Source organism: Carex rostrata, chromosome 6, assembly GCF_964058835.1.
Source record: "Carex rostrata chromosome 6, lpCarRost1.2, whole genome shotgun sequence".
NCBI lineage: Eukaryota > Viridiplantae > Streptophyta > Magnoliopsida > Poales > Cyperaceae > Carex > Carex rostrata.
In genome coordinates, this window is record NC_135923.1 from 11,165,330 (window position 1) to 11,182,810 (window position 17,481).

The window sequence follows — 17,481 nt, forward strand, 5'->3', positions numbered from 1 at the left end:
TTTAATTATTGTTCGTCAACCTATGATTTGAACATGTTCTAAAACGAAAATAGCTGATAAAAAAGTAACTATTTTGCACGGGACCTCCAGAATTCACAAAAGGAAAATGCTCAAGCTTGGAAGAAAAAATTACAGTCGCCCCCATTACTTCAAAAAATCTAAAAAATCACAATCGAATATAAGAAAAGAGATGTAAAAGTAAAACCCTTTTGAATCAAAAGGGGTAGAATCTAATATCACTGACACTCTTTCGACCTGATACCAGGTCTTGAGACTTCTTGCAATAAGTGATTGCTCCCTGTATTGAGCTCTCCATCTCAGAATTAACACTGCTGCTTCGTCTCAGTGCGGGTGGTTGTGTCAGACTAACAGAGAACTCGTTTGAATTCAGACTCAGAAAAGACAAATCTAATGAGGAAGAAGAAGAAGACCAGGATGAATTTGAATATAACGAATTCGATCTGGTGGTCGGACACAACTTAGCCACACTCGAAAAGGATTTCCGATGGACCAATTCATCTTCTTCCATTAGTTTGTCTCTCTCAACACTACTCTTTAGACCATTTAAATCTTTGCCAATGATGTTCTTTGATCTTGTTTTAACATAATCATTAGCGTGTGCGGGTTTGGCAAACAGAGACTTGAGATAACCGCGAGGGGCCTTCAATTTTGAGCACAATGATGAACCACCTAAACCTTTGAACTTCTTGGACCAAGAGTTCTTTCTACCGCATTGTGCCGGCATGGTTGAATACTCATACCCTTCGCTCGCGTAACGACAAGAGCTCACGCTTTCCTTCTCAAGTTCATCTTCTTCTTGGATTGAATGATGAGGGTTTCTTTCACGCAACAACAACCGTTGGATTGTTTGAATCCTAGGATGGAGGTGAAGAGGGAGGAGGATGCCTTTATAGAAGAGCTCGTCAGCCGGTGAATCGTAAGAACATTTTTCTTGAGGATTTGGACACAATTTGAATTCAAACTCTCTTGAATTCCTCCAAGACGGCGCATTGACACTTGTAGACATGGAATTTGGATCAATGTCTATGTAATCATCCTGTACAAATTGGTCATGAGAAGAGATAGTTTTCGTCATTTGTCACTCGAAGAGTGTTGTGTGGAGAGGTTTGGTTATGGAAAGATTATTAGATGGTCAGCTTTTGGGAGGGAATAAATCACCATTTATGTAGGAATAGGGCCTAATAAGGAAGCAATTTTTTTCTCACTATTTTAAATTTTGTTATTGTTTATTTATTTATTTCTGGGTTGGGACGGTTGGGTACGAGGGTTTTGCCAAGGCATTCAAGCAGGTAAAGGGGATTTAGTGGGAGTGAGGATGCCAAACGGTTCCCTTTCTTTTTCTAAAATAATTCATGACCTCTTTTAGCTCTCTCCTTTGTTACATTATATTGTGATTATTATAAGGGGTGGTTTTCTCGGCAAAAATATATTAATGTAATCATATCACAATAAAAAGGGGGAGCTTTTTTTTATATTTTTTTCTCATGTTTAAAATTTTGTGAAGATGATGCTTAACTTATTTTTTTGGTCATTTAATATTCCTCGGTAGAGAAAACTAGAGCTAAAAATGAATCATGGACAAAATTCATAATCATATGTCATGTCAATGCTCAATTTCTATCCTACCTTTTTTTCAATATTTTTTTTTTAAGGAAGGCGGTATATTTTATTTTTGTAGACTCATTTTTTAATTAACACTTTCTTAATAAAGAACACACAGTTGGCTTAGCTAGTATATCGCATCTTTTTTTTGAAGAAAAATATGGGTCTTGCTCACATTTGATTGATAGAATATAGGTACAAAGTTTGTACCTAATGTTTACAAAAATTACAAAACGCTCAAAACAGATTGAGCTAATAAAACAGTAAATGAAATAAAGCACAAATAAGGAAAAAAAATAGAAATCAGTTAGCAATGTAATCTTTAACTTATTGAAGGTGATGCTTAACTTCTTTTTCCTATTTTTTTTCTCTTGGCCATTAGTAATCCTCAATTGAAGAGGGGAAACAGAAAGGGAAAAAAAAAAAAAGGGGGGGGGGGTCGAACGGATATTGCTTGCTGTAGCATTCAACTAATTAATCACCATGTTTTCATTAATGTTCTTGAGAAGAAAATGACTCAAAACTGATTGAACACAAATGATAAAATATAATGTGACAGATCACAAATTGATAATGCATGCTTGTGGTGGCTCTTCTCTGATCATACACTCACCACTTCATTTAATTGTACAAAGTAATCACCAAATTGTTCAATCAATTTAAGATAGGGCAGACGGCCGTAGCTAGTAGGTAGCACTTGTCAGGTAGAGATTCCAAGTACTAAATGTTACAAGACACCAATCAAGCACCTCTTCAATTTCTTCAATTTCGGAGCATTTTTGCAGTAGGAAAATAATCGTGCAACTGTGAATAAGTTCAAAAGGTACGGTATACCTAATGACGGGCTTGGCAGCTTCTCGCCAATCAATCGGACAAAATTAGAGAAAACAGGAATAATTGAAGCTAGGAATCCAAAACAGAAACTTGCGGTACTTACCTATAGTTTGATAAGTGAAGACTTTGTCAGATTGGTGATATATGCATAACATAATGGAGTTCGTATTCTCTATAATTGTCGCATGACAAGTAATATTTTAATATTCTTATAACTTTATATTAATATATTAATATGATAGTACATGTCTTGAGAAATGTAAATGGACAAATTAATCATGTTGTAATTATGACATCATAATAGCCTAATGATATGGTAGATATGGGCGGACCCAAAAAGGTCAGGGATAGGCACTTGTCTACCTCTGAATTCGAAAAAAAATTTAAACTTAGCGGTATTTTATATTTGTGTCTACCCCTGAATAGATATAGTGCCTATCCCTGAATTTAATCCACAGTCCAATAAAAAAAAAAAAAAAATGTAGTCTGATTCGTTACTCCACTTAGAAGAATCGTTGATTTGTTAGGAGAAAAAAAGAGGCATGCTACTAAGGATATATATATATGCACTGTGTCTTTACTAGTCACGCCATAACTTAGATCACATGTCATGTCGTGATCAAATTTGAAAGGATATTCATGGCATGTGAACAGTCACAACACATTAATCACGCTGTGACCACACGTGACATGTTCAAACGTGACCAGTCACATTTATCACGTTTAACTATTTTTTTTTCATAATTTATGTTAGTTTATTTAAGATTCATCATTCGATTAAGATCTAACGGTCCTAATTACATGTGACCATGTGTCATGTCGTGACCAAATCTTTTGTGTGACGTGCCTTGTCGTGCCAAATTTTTGAAAGATGATCACAGCACGTACGGCACATGTGTCATGATGGAACCGTATCGTGCCGTGACGTATTCGATTGTGCCATGATTTTTTTAGATTCCTATCAACTATTCCGCTCTGATTTGTCAGAAGAAAAAAAATTATAGTATTATCAATATTTTGTGCCTACCTTGATCAAATTGGTAGATGACATAACATATCTTTTGATTTCTAGTAGTTATCATTATGTCTTAGTGGTTGATATTTGAATATCAATATGTCATAATACACTTTAGTAGGAGTACAAAAGGATTATGTATATAGGCAGATTATTGTTTATACGAGTGAGGCTATGGTACTTTGCAATGCAGATCAAGTCATCCTATGAATTTTTAATTTTTTATTTATAATTAAACCAATCGATTTGAACCGCTTAACGTTTTCTCCATAAAATTTTACTATTTTTTATAATATTTTTAATATTTCTTAAATATATAAAAAATATTATTTTATAATAATCGAGAATTTTTAGATAAGGTGATTTTCTACTTATCTACAAAAATATTAAAAAAAATTCTAAAAAATATAAAATTTGATTTTGAAGTACATTTTTCTATTAATATCATATTGAGAAATTCACATCGATAATTTGAACTTTGATTTAAAAATTTAAATCCATAACACTAATTGATGTGCGCATTGCAAAGCACCACAACCTCACTCGTGTTTATATATATTATAAGGAAAATGAAGAGTCCTGATAATCTTACGATTCCAAAGATATATTGGTTACCTATCAATAGGTGTCTATTGAGAGAAAATAGCAAATATGAACAAACATACACAAAATATTGGTTCTTTCACTCTCATAATTCCTTTATTTTTAATATAGACTAGCTTTCTAGTGTCTTTCTAAGACTCATTTTTGTCTTTAAACTTGGAGTGTGGAACCAATTGAGCAACTCTAGTAGCCATTTTTATGATTCTTTCATAGTGACGCTCGTAATGCAAGTTGGCTCAATCTTTCACTTTCCCTTCATGAAAGGAAAATCGCATATCATTATAATTTACTAACAAAAGTTATTTATAGAGTAATCAAGTTATATGATCCGAGCCATTCAGAGAAATTCATGATTGCTATTTAGGATGCGAACAGTTCTGAAATTAAGCCGAATGGTTCAAATTTTATTCTACTCCAATAAAACACTTTGCTGGATATGAATTATGAAGTCTGACCTAAATCCTAATGCATGTATTAAGTATTAACAAATTATTGGTTGTCACATGCCATACTAGGCATATGCCTGGGCCCAGAGGAAAATTTTCGTTTTTATCATTAAGTCCAAAGTTTTAAATTAATTCGTCTGGGGATATCTCACAAATTAAGCATGTGAATTTGGAGCAGCATGCCGGACTTTTTTAAGTACCGCAAAAGCTTTAACAGGATAGAAAACCAAGTGAGCACAATCAGTGATCCCATTCATCATGTTTGGCACATTAGTGTCAGTGCTAGACATCATTTTTCATTATAACTGGAGAGGGGAACTGCCATTTAATAGTGCATTTATTTATTTATTTATTTATTTATACAATAATTCTAGTGTACGTACATTGAATTATATGGTACATCTATTTGATATCTTAAAATATTATTTAAATTTTAAATTAAAATTATAGATGTGTATTCAATTTTTTAGATAGAGTCAATTTGAAATTTGATTGGTTCTCTATCATGGAGTCGTTAAAAAATGAAATTATTTGATGGAAGAATAAGTGTCTTTTAAATCAAAATCAATTTAATATACACGCTTTTCATGAAATAACAAATAAGTATGATAATTTTGTTTTCTAATTTACATAATATTTTTTTTAAGAAATTAAATGAATGTACATAAAAATTATATATGCACTGAAATCATTTTTTATTTATATTTTAATAGTGGATTAGTACCTTTCGGTCACAACTAACTCGCACATGATAATTTCCATTTTAGTGTTTTCATGATAATGTAACAGAATATGTTTCCATATTTCTTTTTTTTATGAAAAAAGAAAATGGAAAATCCTAATCATCTAAGACAAATAAACAAAGAGTTGCCAATCAGGATTTGTAGCTCCATCAACATGCCTCGCTTGTGTTCTGTGGAGCTATTCATCATGCGTCAGGGGAGACTTCTTAAGAAAAGCACTCAGAATTGCGCTTTAACATGTGTGCCTTTGCTTGACAAGAGGGAAACAGAAAGCTGCAGTCCTTCATTGGCTAACATGTGCTAATCTCATATTGTGCTTCTAATAAGGATGCTGATATACGCTTACTATAATTGATATCATAACTGAATAGAGGAAGGGAATTAGCACAGTTGGCTACGAAAACGTTTTATGACCGTTAGTTATTTAAAGATCGAGAGTTCGATGCTGTACAAAAGCAACTCCGTTCTCAACATCAATGCGCAATCAATGTGAATAAGTATAACAAAACAAACTACATGAATAATAAATCTAACAAATTAAAAAACAAAATAATTAATGTGAATAATAAAACACAATAATCAACAAGATCCGAATTAGTAATGAACTTGTTTCTAGATTGATATCAAATCATCAAGGACTTCTAAGCTTCTTTTTTTTTATCGATACAGGATAATCAGCTTCAAATATACATTTTTCATTTTTTGTAAAATAAACAAAGTTATCACGGTACTGACTAGTATTGAAAAGAATAAAAAATTAACTTAGTAAGGTTTAAAATCAACAATAAAAGTGCTCCAGTAATCTTTTAAAAGGTATTGAGAAACAAAAATGTAAGACAAAAAACAAAGTTAATTAATATTGTTAACTTAATCAATAAACAAAATATTAATGTGAACAATAAACTCAATAAACTGAATAATAAAATAGTTAATGCAATAAATAAATAAATATATGTATTGAATATAGAATAATTAAGGTGGAGACAGAAACAAGAGAGATGACACATGCAAGAGAGAAAGAGAGACTCAGAGATCCGATGGGGACAAAAATCGGAAAAACAATAAAGAGAATCTACCGGTCACTGAAATGAATCAAATGATATTGACTGCGATATCGTTGTAATATTTTCCTTCCAATAAATGATTCCAACGTTTGTGGATGCCAGAAGCTTCTTCGATTGTACGTTTCTGCCTTGAATGTTAATCATCTCTTTTGCTACCGACCCTTACTAAACTAAAGATTCTTTCACGTAAGGTACCATCTAGTTATTGGTTCATTCTTGCCAGAGAGGAATAGTCTCTTAGAAGGAAAGAATCATTTGTATATTCTTGTCTAAATAAAGTTCAGCATCCTTTTACAACAGAAGCAACAGTGTTTACTTAATTTGCACATATACATGAGCTTGAGTTTCCAACTTTTATATGATTTTATCAGAATGCAACCATTTTTCTGTTATTAATAGTGAGGTCCAATTCTGACATGCGTGGAATGTCCTATACGCTCCTGGATATCCATTAGTATATTCTATTTATAAAAAATATATTAATATGTAATTATACCAAGTAATTAATCATGTCAATACTAAATTCTACAGGGACTCAACTTCAAATTTCTTGCATCCAATATCATTTTTCAGACATGTTATGGAACACAACTTGAACATGTTGCTCAACCAGAATAAAAGAAGCTAGAGAAGTTTTCAAGACCTCATATACTACTCCCATTTCAAACTGTGGTTAATAGTTAACATAATAAAATTACATAGTTTACACAAGTTCTCAACGTCAACATCAGTAAAAAGGTTTTTAGTTCCAACCAAAGAGTTTTCAATTGTTAACATCACTAAAGTGTAAAACACTATGCAAAACCCCTTCTTCTTCCAGCTTTCACATATACTACATTGATTTCAAACCAAAGCTACACATTTTACAAAAGAACAAAAGAGCAAACCGTTTTTTTGTTGCAAGTTAGCAATCCGGTGGCCTGGGTGTATCCTGCCAGCCTGTGCATAGCTGGAGAACTTCCTGTAGAGAATGAGAAGCGGGCTCCCTTGTCCATGACTGGTACAGCTCTTCCGCCTTGAATATGCAGTCTGCACCAGGTCCATCTAGCAATGACGGCTGGGCCCCGTTAAGAAATAGGTCCCCTTCGGACTTGATCCAACCAGCCATCACCTCTTCTCTGTCTGCTGCCTGTTCCAAAAACACAGAATTTGTCAGATTATTATTAACATATTCAGTTATTGTGTTTCCTTTGAAAGAAGATCTAATCAAAATTAACAAATTAAAATAAAAATTACCTTCTCGGGCATGTATTTGAAAACCGTTTTCTTCTCACCTGCTTCATATATGTTGCATTGAGAAAGAATCTGAAAAACAAGGAACACAAGCAATGACAAACAGTTAACAAAGTACAAGAATAAAAATATATCAAAAATTTCCAAAACTCCATGTATTTTGTCATTCACTTCAATAAGCCAGGCTCCTATTTTTTTTTTCCTCCCTTTCCAAAGTAATCAGATATCTCTTCTTTCCCTTTACTGTGAATCCAAAAGAACCTCCTACTACTGTAGCCCAACTAATGACCAATACATGAAATTGTCAGCAAGTCTTTTATTCCCAGAGTAATTCACTTCAATATGCCAGGCTCCTATTTTTTATTCCTCCCTTTCCAAAGAAATCAGATATCTCTTCTTTCCCTTTACTGTGAATCCAAAAGCACCTCCTACTACTTCCGTAGCCCAACTAATGACTAATACATGAAATTGTCAGTAAGTCTTTTTTTCCCATTTAGAACTGAAAAATAACACAATCTCAGCCTTTTGTTGAATCATGAGGGGTTTATAAAGAGAACATTGAGTACCTGAGCTTCAACACCAGCACAGACAGCATAGATGCCCCAATTTCTTGTATAATTATTGTAGAGATGAACCTTGCCGAACCGAAGCCGGGGGTGCCTCTGGCGGGTTCCGTCAAAGAAACAGTGATGTATTGTGACACGGATGCACCTATCGCCTATGTGGCTACTGTCTGCACCAATGAGCATTGTCTTGTCATGATTTGCAAAGTAACACCTGTCAAGTTCAAACTAATCAGAGATTAGAAGGTTTCTGACAAAGTTGATAAGGTATCAGATTGCACAGCCATTGTGCTGGCTACAATTTAACTAGGCCCTTAGTTGTATGCTTAAATCATTATTTAAAACTCCTTAGTTAGATCCACCGAATTAAGTGCAATACAGATTGAATTTAGGCCAATTGCATGAAATTTAGGGTTGTTTGAGGCTAGATAACTGTTGCGCACTAAAGTAAATCAAATATCACCTGTTGTGCTGGCCAAAATGAATCCCTCAATTAAAAGAAATGACAACATGTCGACTATGTTACCTTGAGACAGTAATATCAGTGCTTTCTCGGGTGATATCAATCAGCCCATCATCATAATCTCTCAAGCTACACCTATCGATCCAAATGTGCTGGGATTTAGGCTTTATTTGAATCCCGTCCACATCATGACCTCTCCCACCTTCGAACTCCAAGTTGCACACTATCACGTGCTCACACCCTTTCAACTGCAACCCTTTGCCTGTCAATTTTACCCTCTGGCCTCTGCCATCTATGGTTTTGTATGAAGATACCCTTAAGTATGAGGAAAGGTGGATTGTTCCCGAAACTTCAAATACAATCCAGAGGGGCTCTTTCCTGCGGCATCCTTCGCGTAGCGAGCCAGGTCCATCATCTATAAGCAACAACCAAAAAAATGAGGAACAGAATTTCTCTGAGGCTGGCATCTCAATGTACCCAAAATAATCTCTAATGAGGAAGGATCACTTGACAATGGTTATTTTGACAATCTTGACAATGAATTTTCAGAAAAATTCAAATAAAATTGAAAGGTAATTTATACATATGTTGGGCATATAGAGAACCTCACAATCAAATTTCATGCAATTTAAGTATTTTTTTTTATGATGCATCGAGGACCGCTAATTTAAGACAGTTGAAATTTCATGTCACTTAATGTATGGTGAAAGATACAAAACATTTCATCTTATTTATAAACATGAAATATGGATAAAAGATCATGCCTATAATGTTGGATTTCAAATTAAACTTTATTTTTTAAGATTGTCAAAATAAAGTGGTGTCAAACGATCCCTTCATCTCTGATTGGAAAAAATAATGAGAAAAGTTGGATTTAGCTAGTTATATGGATGTAATTATGTAGTAAATATACAGAGTAGGGTTTATTATGTAAATATGGACCACATATATGGATGTAAACATAAGTTAGATTCAAAGGAAGAGAACCTACCTATCCTCTACAAATAGATAGTTGTATCAATTGTTAATGGTTAACGAAACACAATTTATTTTAATTAGTCAATACATTTAGCTGCTCTCTTCTCTATTGCCTTTAAATCAGTTACATCTAATTAAAAAGAAAAGAAACTATTTACTTAGTTATTAACATTTGCAGCAGAAAAATATATTGCAAATTCTTAAAGGATTTTTAATATCTTTTGTTGTAAACGGATGCAGCAACCGAATTTTAGTATTTGGACCAATTGGTTCAACATTAACATTCCCTTTGGAATTTACTTATTCGTCGCCTCTTATTCGGGGAAACGAAAAGATATTTCAGGGGAATAGCAGTGCAGAACCCGCAGCACGGAATGCGACACATTAAAAAGCAATGTGGAAGATCTTGGTCAAATATATACAAAAGCAAGAGGAAATGATACCATCGAGGGTAGTGACGTGGTACACCGAACCGTGCACCCCTCCAATGGCGTGTCGACCAAACCCCTCGGCCTGGCCTGCTAGAGCCCGCAAGCTCGTATCCACGTGTTCGTACGGCATTGCCATGGGAGCTCTCTGTTCGTGGACCCCACTGTCAGGTCCTCGAGCTGGAGGTGCGGGCGGCGGGTGATTTGAAATGGAATCGGAGGTGGATAGAGGCGGGAAATATCCGTTGCCTGAGGAATCGTGGCGATTGGAGAGACGGGAGAAGCAACCTCCCATTCAAAGAGTAAATTTTACGAAGAGTTTCGAAATTTGGTAAAGGTGCGGTGTGAAAATAAAAAATTCGCGGTACCCGGGCCGGGATGAGAGGGAAAAGTATCCTCTGCGGAGGTTTTCCATGCGGTGCTGTGCGGTGATTTTGATCTGGTCCGTTTGTTTAGAATTGGACGGACCAGATCAAATCTTGTCCGAATTTTAAAAAAACTCAACATTTGATGAACCTTTAATCCAACCCGTCCGATCCGAAACGAACGTACAAGATCAAAACCACCGCACAGCACCGCACGGACCTCCGCAGAGGATAGCGTTTCGGGATGAGAGTTTTCATGTGTTGGCTATTTTTGGACTCGGATGAAGCAAGGGATCAGATGCCACCGCCCACCGGACCAAAGAGAACGATCAACGATGGTTCAATTCTCTCAAAAAAAAAATTGGTTGGTTGGTTTCAATTCTCTCAGTTGAATTCAATAATGTGGCCTTGGCCCTTGGCTGCATCAGCCTAGTTTTCAGAAAAAAAAAAAAAAAAAAAAAATTCAATAATGTGAATTTAATTTTCAGTAAATGAAAATCGGCATCTTGCACATCTTAATCTAAATTTGTAAATTTTGATTTATTTTTTTTAAAGAAGAAAAATAATACGTGACATGCCACATGCCATTGTGCATGTTTACCTCAACCAACTACCCCATTAATTTTTACCCCCTTAATCTTTATAAAGAAAAAAGTCTTTATTTGATTCTCTCCCTGATCACTTATTACTTTATTAGTGACTTAGCCACCGGGTCTTCTTTTGAATCTGTCCTTGTGTGGGGTAAAAATTAATTCGTTAACTCATTATTTTATAAGAATAATTGATTATTATACTTCAAATTAACACAATTTTCAATGATATTAAAACCCAAACAATATTTGTACTATATCGAATCACAAAATTAATAACATTTCCATATTATTAGAGTTAGCACTTTTCTACTCTATTCTCAATTTCTCATGCACAAATCTAAATAGCATTATTCTTACAATGTCCCTTTGAATTTGTATACAAATAAAAACGCATTTTTGTGTAGACAACTAGACAAACATCATACAAGTGAAAAAAAAAATTAATTAAATTATAACATAATAATATAATATACGCAATTTTTACTTAAAAATAATAACTAATAAATATTTCTTATTTAATTAAATTCTATAATCTATAAATGTGGTTGGGTTTCAAAACTTTTTGGCCAAATATAAGTTACCGTGCCGTCAATTATTCAATTTACTCTATGCATTTATCCCATCAAAACCCTAAAAATTTGATGTAAATCAGTCTGAAAATAAATTGACACATAAAACGTGGAAAGTTAAAAAATATATATATATCAGACAAGATAGTGTATCTTAAGAAATGTGAATCGAAGCAAATAAAATGTTAAAAGATTGGAATCAACTATTAATTAAGCGACTAAAACGTACACTCTATGTGAAAAGTCTTTTCTCCGAAACTGATCATAATTTATTGTGAATATTTAAAACTTTAAATGCCTCCACCATACCTCTATTTTTTAAAAATATTAATAATTCAAAATTTAAAACTTAAAAGTCAAAATAAAATCATTAGATGTGATCTATATCATTTTATCTATGCACATGTAAAAAATTATAACATTTTAATTTTATTTTGATTGTCATCAAGAGCTTGTAAAAAATACACTAATGTGGATAATTTCTAGATGTTGATTTTTCAACTTATTTATTCACATTTAAACAAAATCGAAATGTAATAATTTTTTATGAGCACATGGAGAAAATAACATAGATCATATTTAATGGTTTTATTTTGATTTTTAAGTTTTAAATTTTAAGTTATTAAAATTTTTAAAAATAGAGACATAGTGGAGACAGAAAATATGGAGGCATTTAAACCCTCGTTTTAAGATGGTCTGGCCTCATCTTTCATCTAAAAAAAAAAGTTAAACATAGTAAAAGCACCACACGGTAAAAACGTAAGCAGTCCATTTTTATGGAAATAAATCTGTTGTTATTTTTTAGTTATTCCGATCACAACCGCTAAAAATTCGTTAAGATTCATACATAAAAAAAAACTTATTTTATTGAATTTCGCATATAAACAAATTTAAACAATTACAATCGGAATAACATGTTCTTGTTATTCCCAAGAAATAACAGCATATTTATTTCCGATTTTTATTCGGATAGGGCTCCAACGAGAAGGGTGGTCGATTTTAATTAAATTTAAATGAGTTGATTTTAATCCTAATTTATTTATTATTTAAATGGAGCTGAACTCAATATAGGGATCAATTGAGCTCAAGCTCTATGGGCATGTTCGGCACCCCCTCCTTAGGAGTGATCGATTAAAAATTTAATCTTTCTTAAGGAGTATGTGTTCGGCCACTTTCTAGAGATTAATATTGTGAATGAGTGTGAATGAAAGCATGTCTTATTCTGAAAAGACCATGCTGTCCTTTACAGTGTCATTTTTATAAGACAAGCGTTATTATTGCATGAACATATTTGAATATGATTCTTATTATGAGAAGAGTAATTAACTAAAATTAATAAAAAATTATAAAAGACAAATATATTAATTAAACATTAATTACATATGTTAAATAATATCATAGCTAGTGCCATTTAGCTTAAAAATCTGAAATTACAATTAAATCAAAGTAATTAATTTCAACTAATTATATCCACATATTGCTGAAAAAAAAATCTGAAATCACTTGTGTATAGTAAAATAGTGTATCAGTTCAGATTTGAATACTTATCTATATATTGCTTGATACTATAACAAAAAAAATAACAAAAACTATGAAATCATCATCTAAGATCAATAACATATTACAATTGAAATGCATCTAAATTGCTTGATGCTATAACAAGTACAGTAAATTGGTACCAAGCCGGTACCAACCTGCTTTCAATCTTACAAACCACAAGTCAAACCTGCATTTACACAAATCATCAAGATTTCGTTTACACTGATATAATCCTTCTAATCATCAACTATGCAAAATATGACCAAAAATATAAAACAAACAAGTCTGACAAACAAAAGATGCTACTTTTCCATAAAGGTCCACAAAAGAAGCAAAATAACAAAAACCATGAAATAAACATCTGAGAACAATTAAATTAGAAAAAGAGCTTAATTTCTACGACTTTGACGGTTTCTGTTGCGGCTTTGCATATTCTCCCACAATGCGTTCCTAATACCTGTTCGAAGCAAGTCTCCAAGTTGTGTTTCGTTGAGTCCTGTAGTTACTCCAGATTGCACAACATCTTCATCATCTTCTCCATCATTTGATAACACTTGTTCCACATCCAAAAAAATGTCACTTTCGGTTTCAATCTCATTTTGGCGCTTGATAAAATTATGCAACACGCAACATGCTAAAACAATTAGACATTGTTTTCTATACTTATAACGGTGCATAATTCTCAGAATCTTGAAACGCATTTTCAGAACTCCAAATGTCCTCTCAACAACATTACGAAGCTGTGCATGACGATGGTTAAATAGGTCCTCTGGGGTTTGGTATCGATTTTGTACAGTTGTTTGTTGAAATTGTGCCAAATGATAAATGTGGCCACGATACGGACAAAGAAAACTACCAGTGTTGGCATAACCCGAATCAGCAAGGTAGTACCTTCCTTGAGGGACAGTGAAACCACCGTCATCTAACGCTGCTCGCAAAACTTTCATATCTGCAGCAGAACCCTCCCAACCAGCTGACACATAAACAAAATTCATGTCAAAATCAACAGCAGCCATGACATTTTGAGATACAAAATTCTTCCTGTTAATGTACTTTCGACGTTTCTTCTTCCTTTTCTTTACAAAAGTGGGTATATGAGTGCCATCAATGGCACCTAAAGCACCCTACATAGAAAATTATACAATTTGTCATACAAGAATACGCTTAGTGAAAAGAAAAATCATTTTAAAATACATACCTTAAATGGAAAGAAACTTGTGCCTTCCCTAACAGAAGCATGTCTAGTTGCATCTGCCCCAGGCAATTTGATGTAATCATTCCTCATTTCAACTATACTCCATAAAACATCATTGAATGTTCGATGAACTGTATCGAGAGAACGTTGAAAATTGTAACTTACACTTCTCATATTTGAGGCATGCCCCACTATGTGTAAGAACATACCGACTTGTTCTTCTATTGTTACTTGATCAGTTTTGACAATACCTTCAGCCAATATCACTTCACAAAGGGCTAGAAATTTGGTTTTGTTCATTCTTAGATAATCATAGGGTACCGATGGACTTCTATTTAATAGGTCATTTATGTATTCAACACCTGACATTGGCCTCTCAACTTGTTCTTGTGTGGAAGATGATGTTGAACGCATACGAGTCGTGTTAGGAAGTATAGTATTCATAAAAAACCATGATCCGTCGTCATCATCTAAAGCATTCATTAGTTCATTGAATCCAAATTCATCCATTCTACAACAAAAATAGATGAAAAAAAGAGCTTTAGAATATGCTACAGGATGGGTACCATATATACCAGTTATCTGATTACCCTTTCAAGTGAAAATAGATTAAAACCAAAGTAAAATTTTGTCTAAAAAGTATAGATTGCAATACGTGTTTCTTATGAGAAATCGCACTATCAATTTAATCATGCACTAAAAAGTATAATTTTGCATGTTACTGGAATATCAATTTGATAGGATGAGACTTGATTTGAACCTAAACAAGTACAAAAATAAAGGGTATGGCCTTACATATATTCCTGAATTAAAATGAAGAACAATTTTAGTTGAAATCAACACGGACAAAGGAAAGGTCCAACATGGACAGTGGAATCAACAACTGCTGCTATACTGGCACAACCAACTCAGTACCGAACTGGTACTGATAGGGTGAGTAGTAGTTTGGAGGAAAATAAATCCAGGGGCCTTTTTGCAAAACAAATCATTAATTAAGTATACTAAACAAATCATTATCAAATTTTCTCATTTCAATCAATAACCAAGTCAGTAACTGAAGAGCAAAAATCGCAAGTTAGCAATTATTCACTCAATCAATCAAAGTAAGGTACAAAGGGAGAAGGGTGCATTTACCTGATTGTGCCTTAAACTGATGTCTGGAGAGAAGAGGGCTTAGAAGACTGAGAAGAGAGCTTAGACGACAATTAGGGTGTCAATAGAAAGAGCATTTCACTATGAACACGATAGAGTTGCCGGATCGAAGTGTCGGTCTCTCGATCACCGTCAATCTTCGCCGGAGAAAGCACCTCTTTTCTTTCCCGCGTCTAGGGAACCGTTCCGCGCAGGTGAGAAGAAAGACAATATAAAATGAAAAAGAATGAGGAGGGCTCCTTAAGGCCTCAGCTTTTGAGGGCAAATTTGTCCGAAATTTCAGAATTTGGTTCTAAGGAGGCGTGAAAGGAGACCAAATTGTTAAGGAGAAGAAAATGCTTCCTTAGTTAAGGAAGTAAATAATCTCAACTAAGGCAACTTTGTTCAGAGAGATTAAGCTTTAAGGAGCGTTAAGGAGGGCTAAATTTCTGCGCCGAACATGTACTATATGAGCTCGAATTATCAACCTTTTGTATTTATTTTTAAATTATAGGGTATTTTTTGGTTGACCTCGAAAAAAATGTTTATTGAAAAAAATGAAATTACAAAACGAATTAATGTTATAAATAAATTTTATACGTAGAGAATTTAAAAACATATAAACTTCTATCAAACATTAAAATATATATATAATGTGTTTGAAATTCAGATGAGACAATTTTTTTATAAATATTAAATAGTCAGGTGATTTGACCTCTATTTTTTATTAAAAAAATATGTATAATGAAGAACAACACAGTTAACTACTAAAATTTGATAGAGAAATTACAAAAGACAATTGTATTGTTTTGAACACCTCTAGGCAGTATCAAACACAGTTTTAAACGAGGAGAGAAGTAATAAAAATGAGCCTTTTGATCGAAATAATTAAGAAGTGAGAGGTAAATTGAATAGTTGACGGCACGGTAGTGGATTGTGGATTGTGTGTGAAATAAGTCCAAATATAAGTTTTGAAATAAATCCATGAAAAATCTGATGAGCATCAAATCAAAATCGGTTCAATGTTCGTTTGGAACCATTCAGTTTCGCATCAAAATTCGTAAACACTTAATGCATATGAATCTTGAAGCGGCGCACACAAATTTATAGCAAATTGGATAGTTCTATCTAGAGGCAGAGTCAAACTTTTATTACTATAAAAGTTATTCGTGAATAGAAGTCAAACATATAAATAAATTCTACTACGATTTTTTTATACTGTCTATTATATTTTACTCTTCAATCTTCATTATATAAAAAAATAAAAAAATGATGTAAATTGACCCTGTTTTTAAGGGTGGCTACACCCTAAAAAATTACTCATGTTTTGTATAATTTTGAGCTTTTTTAAGGGCAATTAATCTATCTTTTTGTTTTCGTAATAATCGTCTTTTTTTTAAAAACCTGGATGGCAGCACATGCGTGTTTAGAAAAAGGCACGTGTGTTGAGAAAAAGAGACCACAAGCGGCCAAGCGTACAACACATTAAAAAAACAAAAGAACAAACTTTTCATTAAACTATTTACACGCGCAGAATCTTTTATAGCAAATTTTTGGATAAAGTCCGGAAACTTGTGACCTGATTATTATTGGGTTAACAATATAACATCCGAACCTCTACATTCTATTCAATTGCATACAAAATCACACATGAAATCTTCCGAAAAACAACTGTTTCGTACTTAAAAATTATTATCATATTATAGTTGAAAACAATTTCTTAAATAATTGATGAATCGAATTTCATATATTGTATTTGTGATAAGAAAATTCATCGCCATTTCTGAATATATAAAAAAAAAAAAATACTATGCCAATTGTCAAACATATAGTATATAAACGATAATTTTGTTGGGGCCTGTCTGGGAATATCTACACCAGCTGTTTTTACAGTGTTGTCAACTGTAAAGTAAACTGTAGAGAAGTTCCGTGTGAAATTTTACTCTGTAATAAAGTGAACCTTTCCAAAATAAGCAAAATTTAGTGTTCTAATAAATGCGAAGAAATAACCATCTAGTTGAGGGTTAGTACCGCAAATAGTACCAGACAATTAGTCTCAATAAAATTATGAAGAGCAGTCAGCTAATAAGCTCACA

At 33.2% G+C, this 17,481-nt stretch overlaps 2 protein-coding genes across 3 annotated transcripts; both read right to left on the reverse strand.

The window, feature by feature from the left end:
* Nucleotides 1–57: 57 nt before the first annotated feature.
* On the reverse strand, nt 58–1,153 carry LOC144555992 (putative membrane-associated kinase regulator 4). The gene has a single exon (XM_078304457.1). It carries the CDS (start codon nt 1,094–1,096, stop codon nt 215–217), a length of 882 nt encoding a protein of 293 aa, XP_078160583.1. The 5' UTR covers nt 1,097–1,153; the 3' UTR covers nt 58–214.
* A 5,806-nt stretch (nt 1,154–6,959) lies between these two features.
* LOC144556013 (putative pectate lyase 4) lies at nt 6,960–10,347 on the reverse strand. 2 transcript variants are annotated; one of them, XM_078304482.1, is made up of 5 exons: nt 10,009–10,347; nt 8,651–9,002; nt 8,128–8,338; nt 7,565–7,633; nt 6,960–7,457 (listed from the first exon to the last, which is right to left on the reverse strand). In XM_078304482.1, the coding sequence occupies exons 1-5, from the start codon at nt 10,286–10,288 to the stop codon at nt 7,233–7,235; spliced, it is 1,137 nt and encodes a 378-aa protein (XP_078160608.1). In that variant the 5' UTR covers nt 10,289–10,347; the 3' UTR covers nt 6,960–7,232. The 2 variants fall into 2 exon arrangements, with proteins under 2 accessions (XP_078160608.1, XP_078160609.1); XM_078304483.1 differs by having other exon boundaries at nt 6,962–7,457; nt 8,651–9,047.
* Nucleotides 10,348–17,481: the final 7,134 nt, after the last annotated feature.

Coding starts and splice junctions, on each gene's coding strand:
- LOC144555992 (XM_078304457.1), bottom strand. CDS start 1,096: ATGACGAAAACTATCTCTTCTCATGACCAATTTGTACAGGATGATTAC.
- LOC144556013 (XM_078304483.1), bottom strand. CDS start 10,288: ATGGGAGGTTGCTTCTCCCGTCTCTCCAATCGCCACGATTCCTCAGGC. Junction 8,339..8,650: donor ACTGATATTACTGTCTCAAG/GTAACATAGTCG, acceptor TGAACTTGACAG/GTGTTACTTTGCAAATCATG. Junction 7,634..8,127: donor GTGCTGGTGTTGAAGCTCAG/GTACTCAATGTT, acceptor CTTGTTTTTCAG/ATTCTTTCTCAATGCAACAT.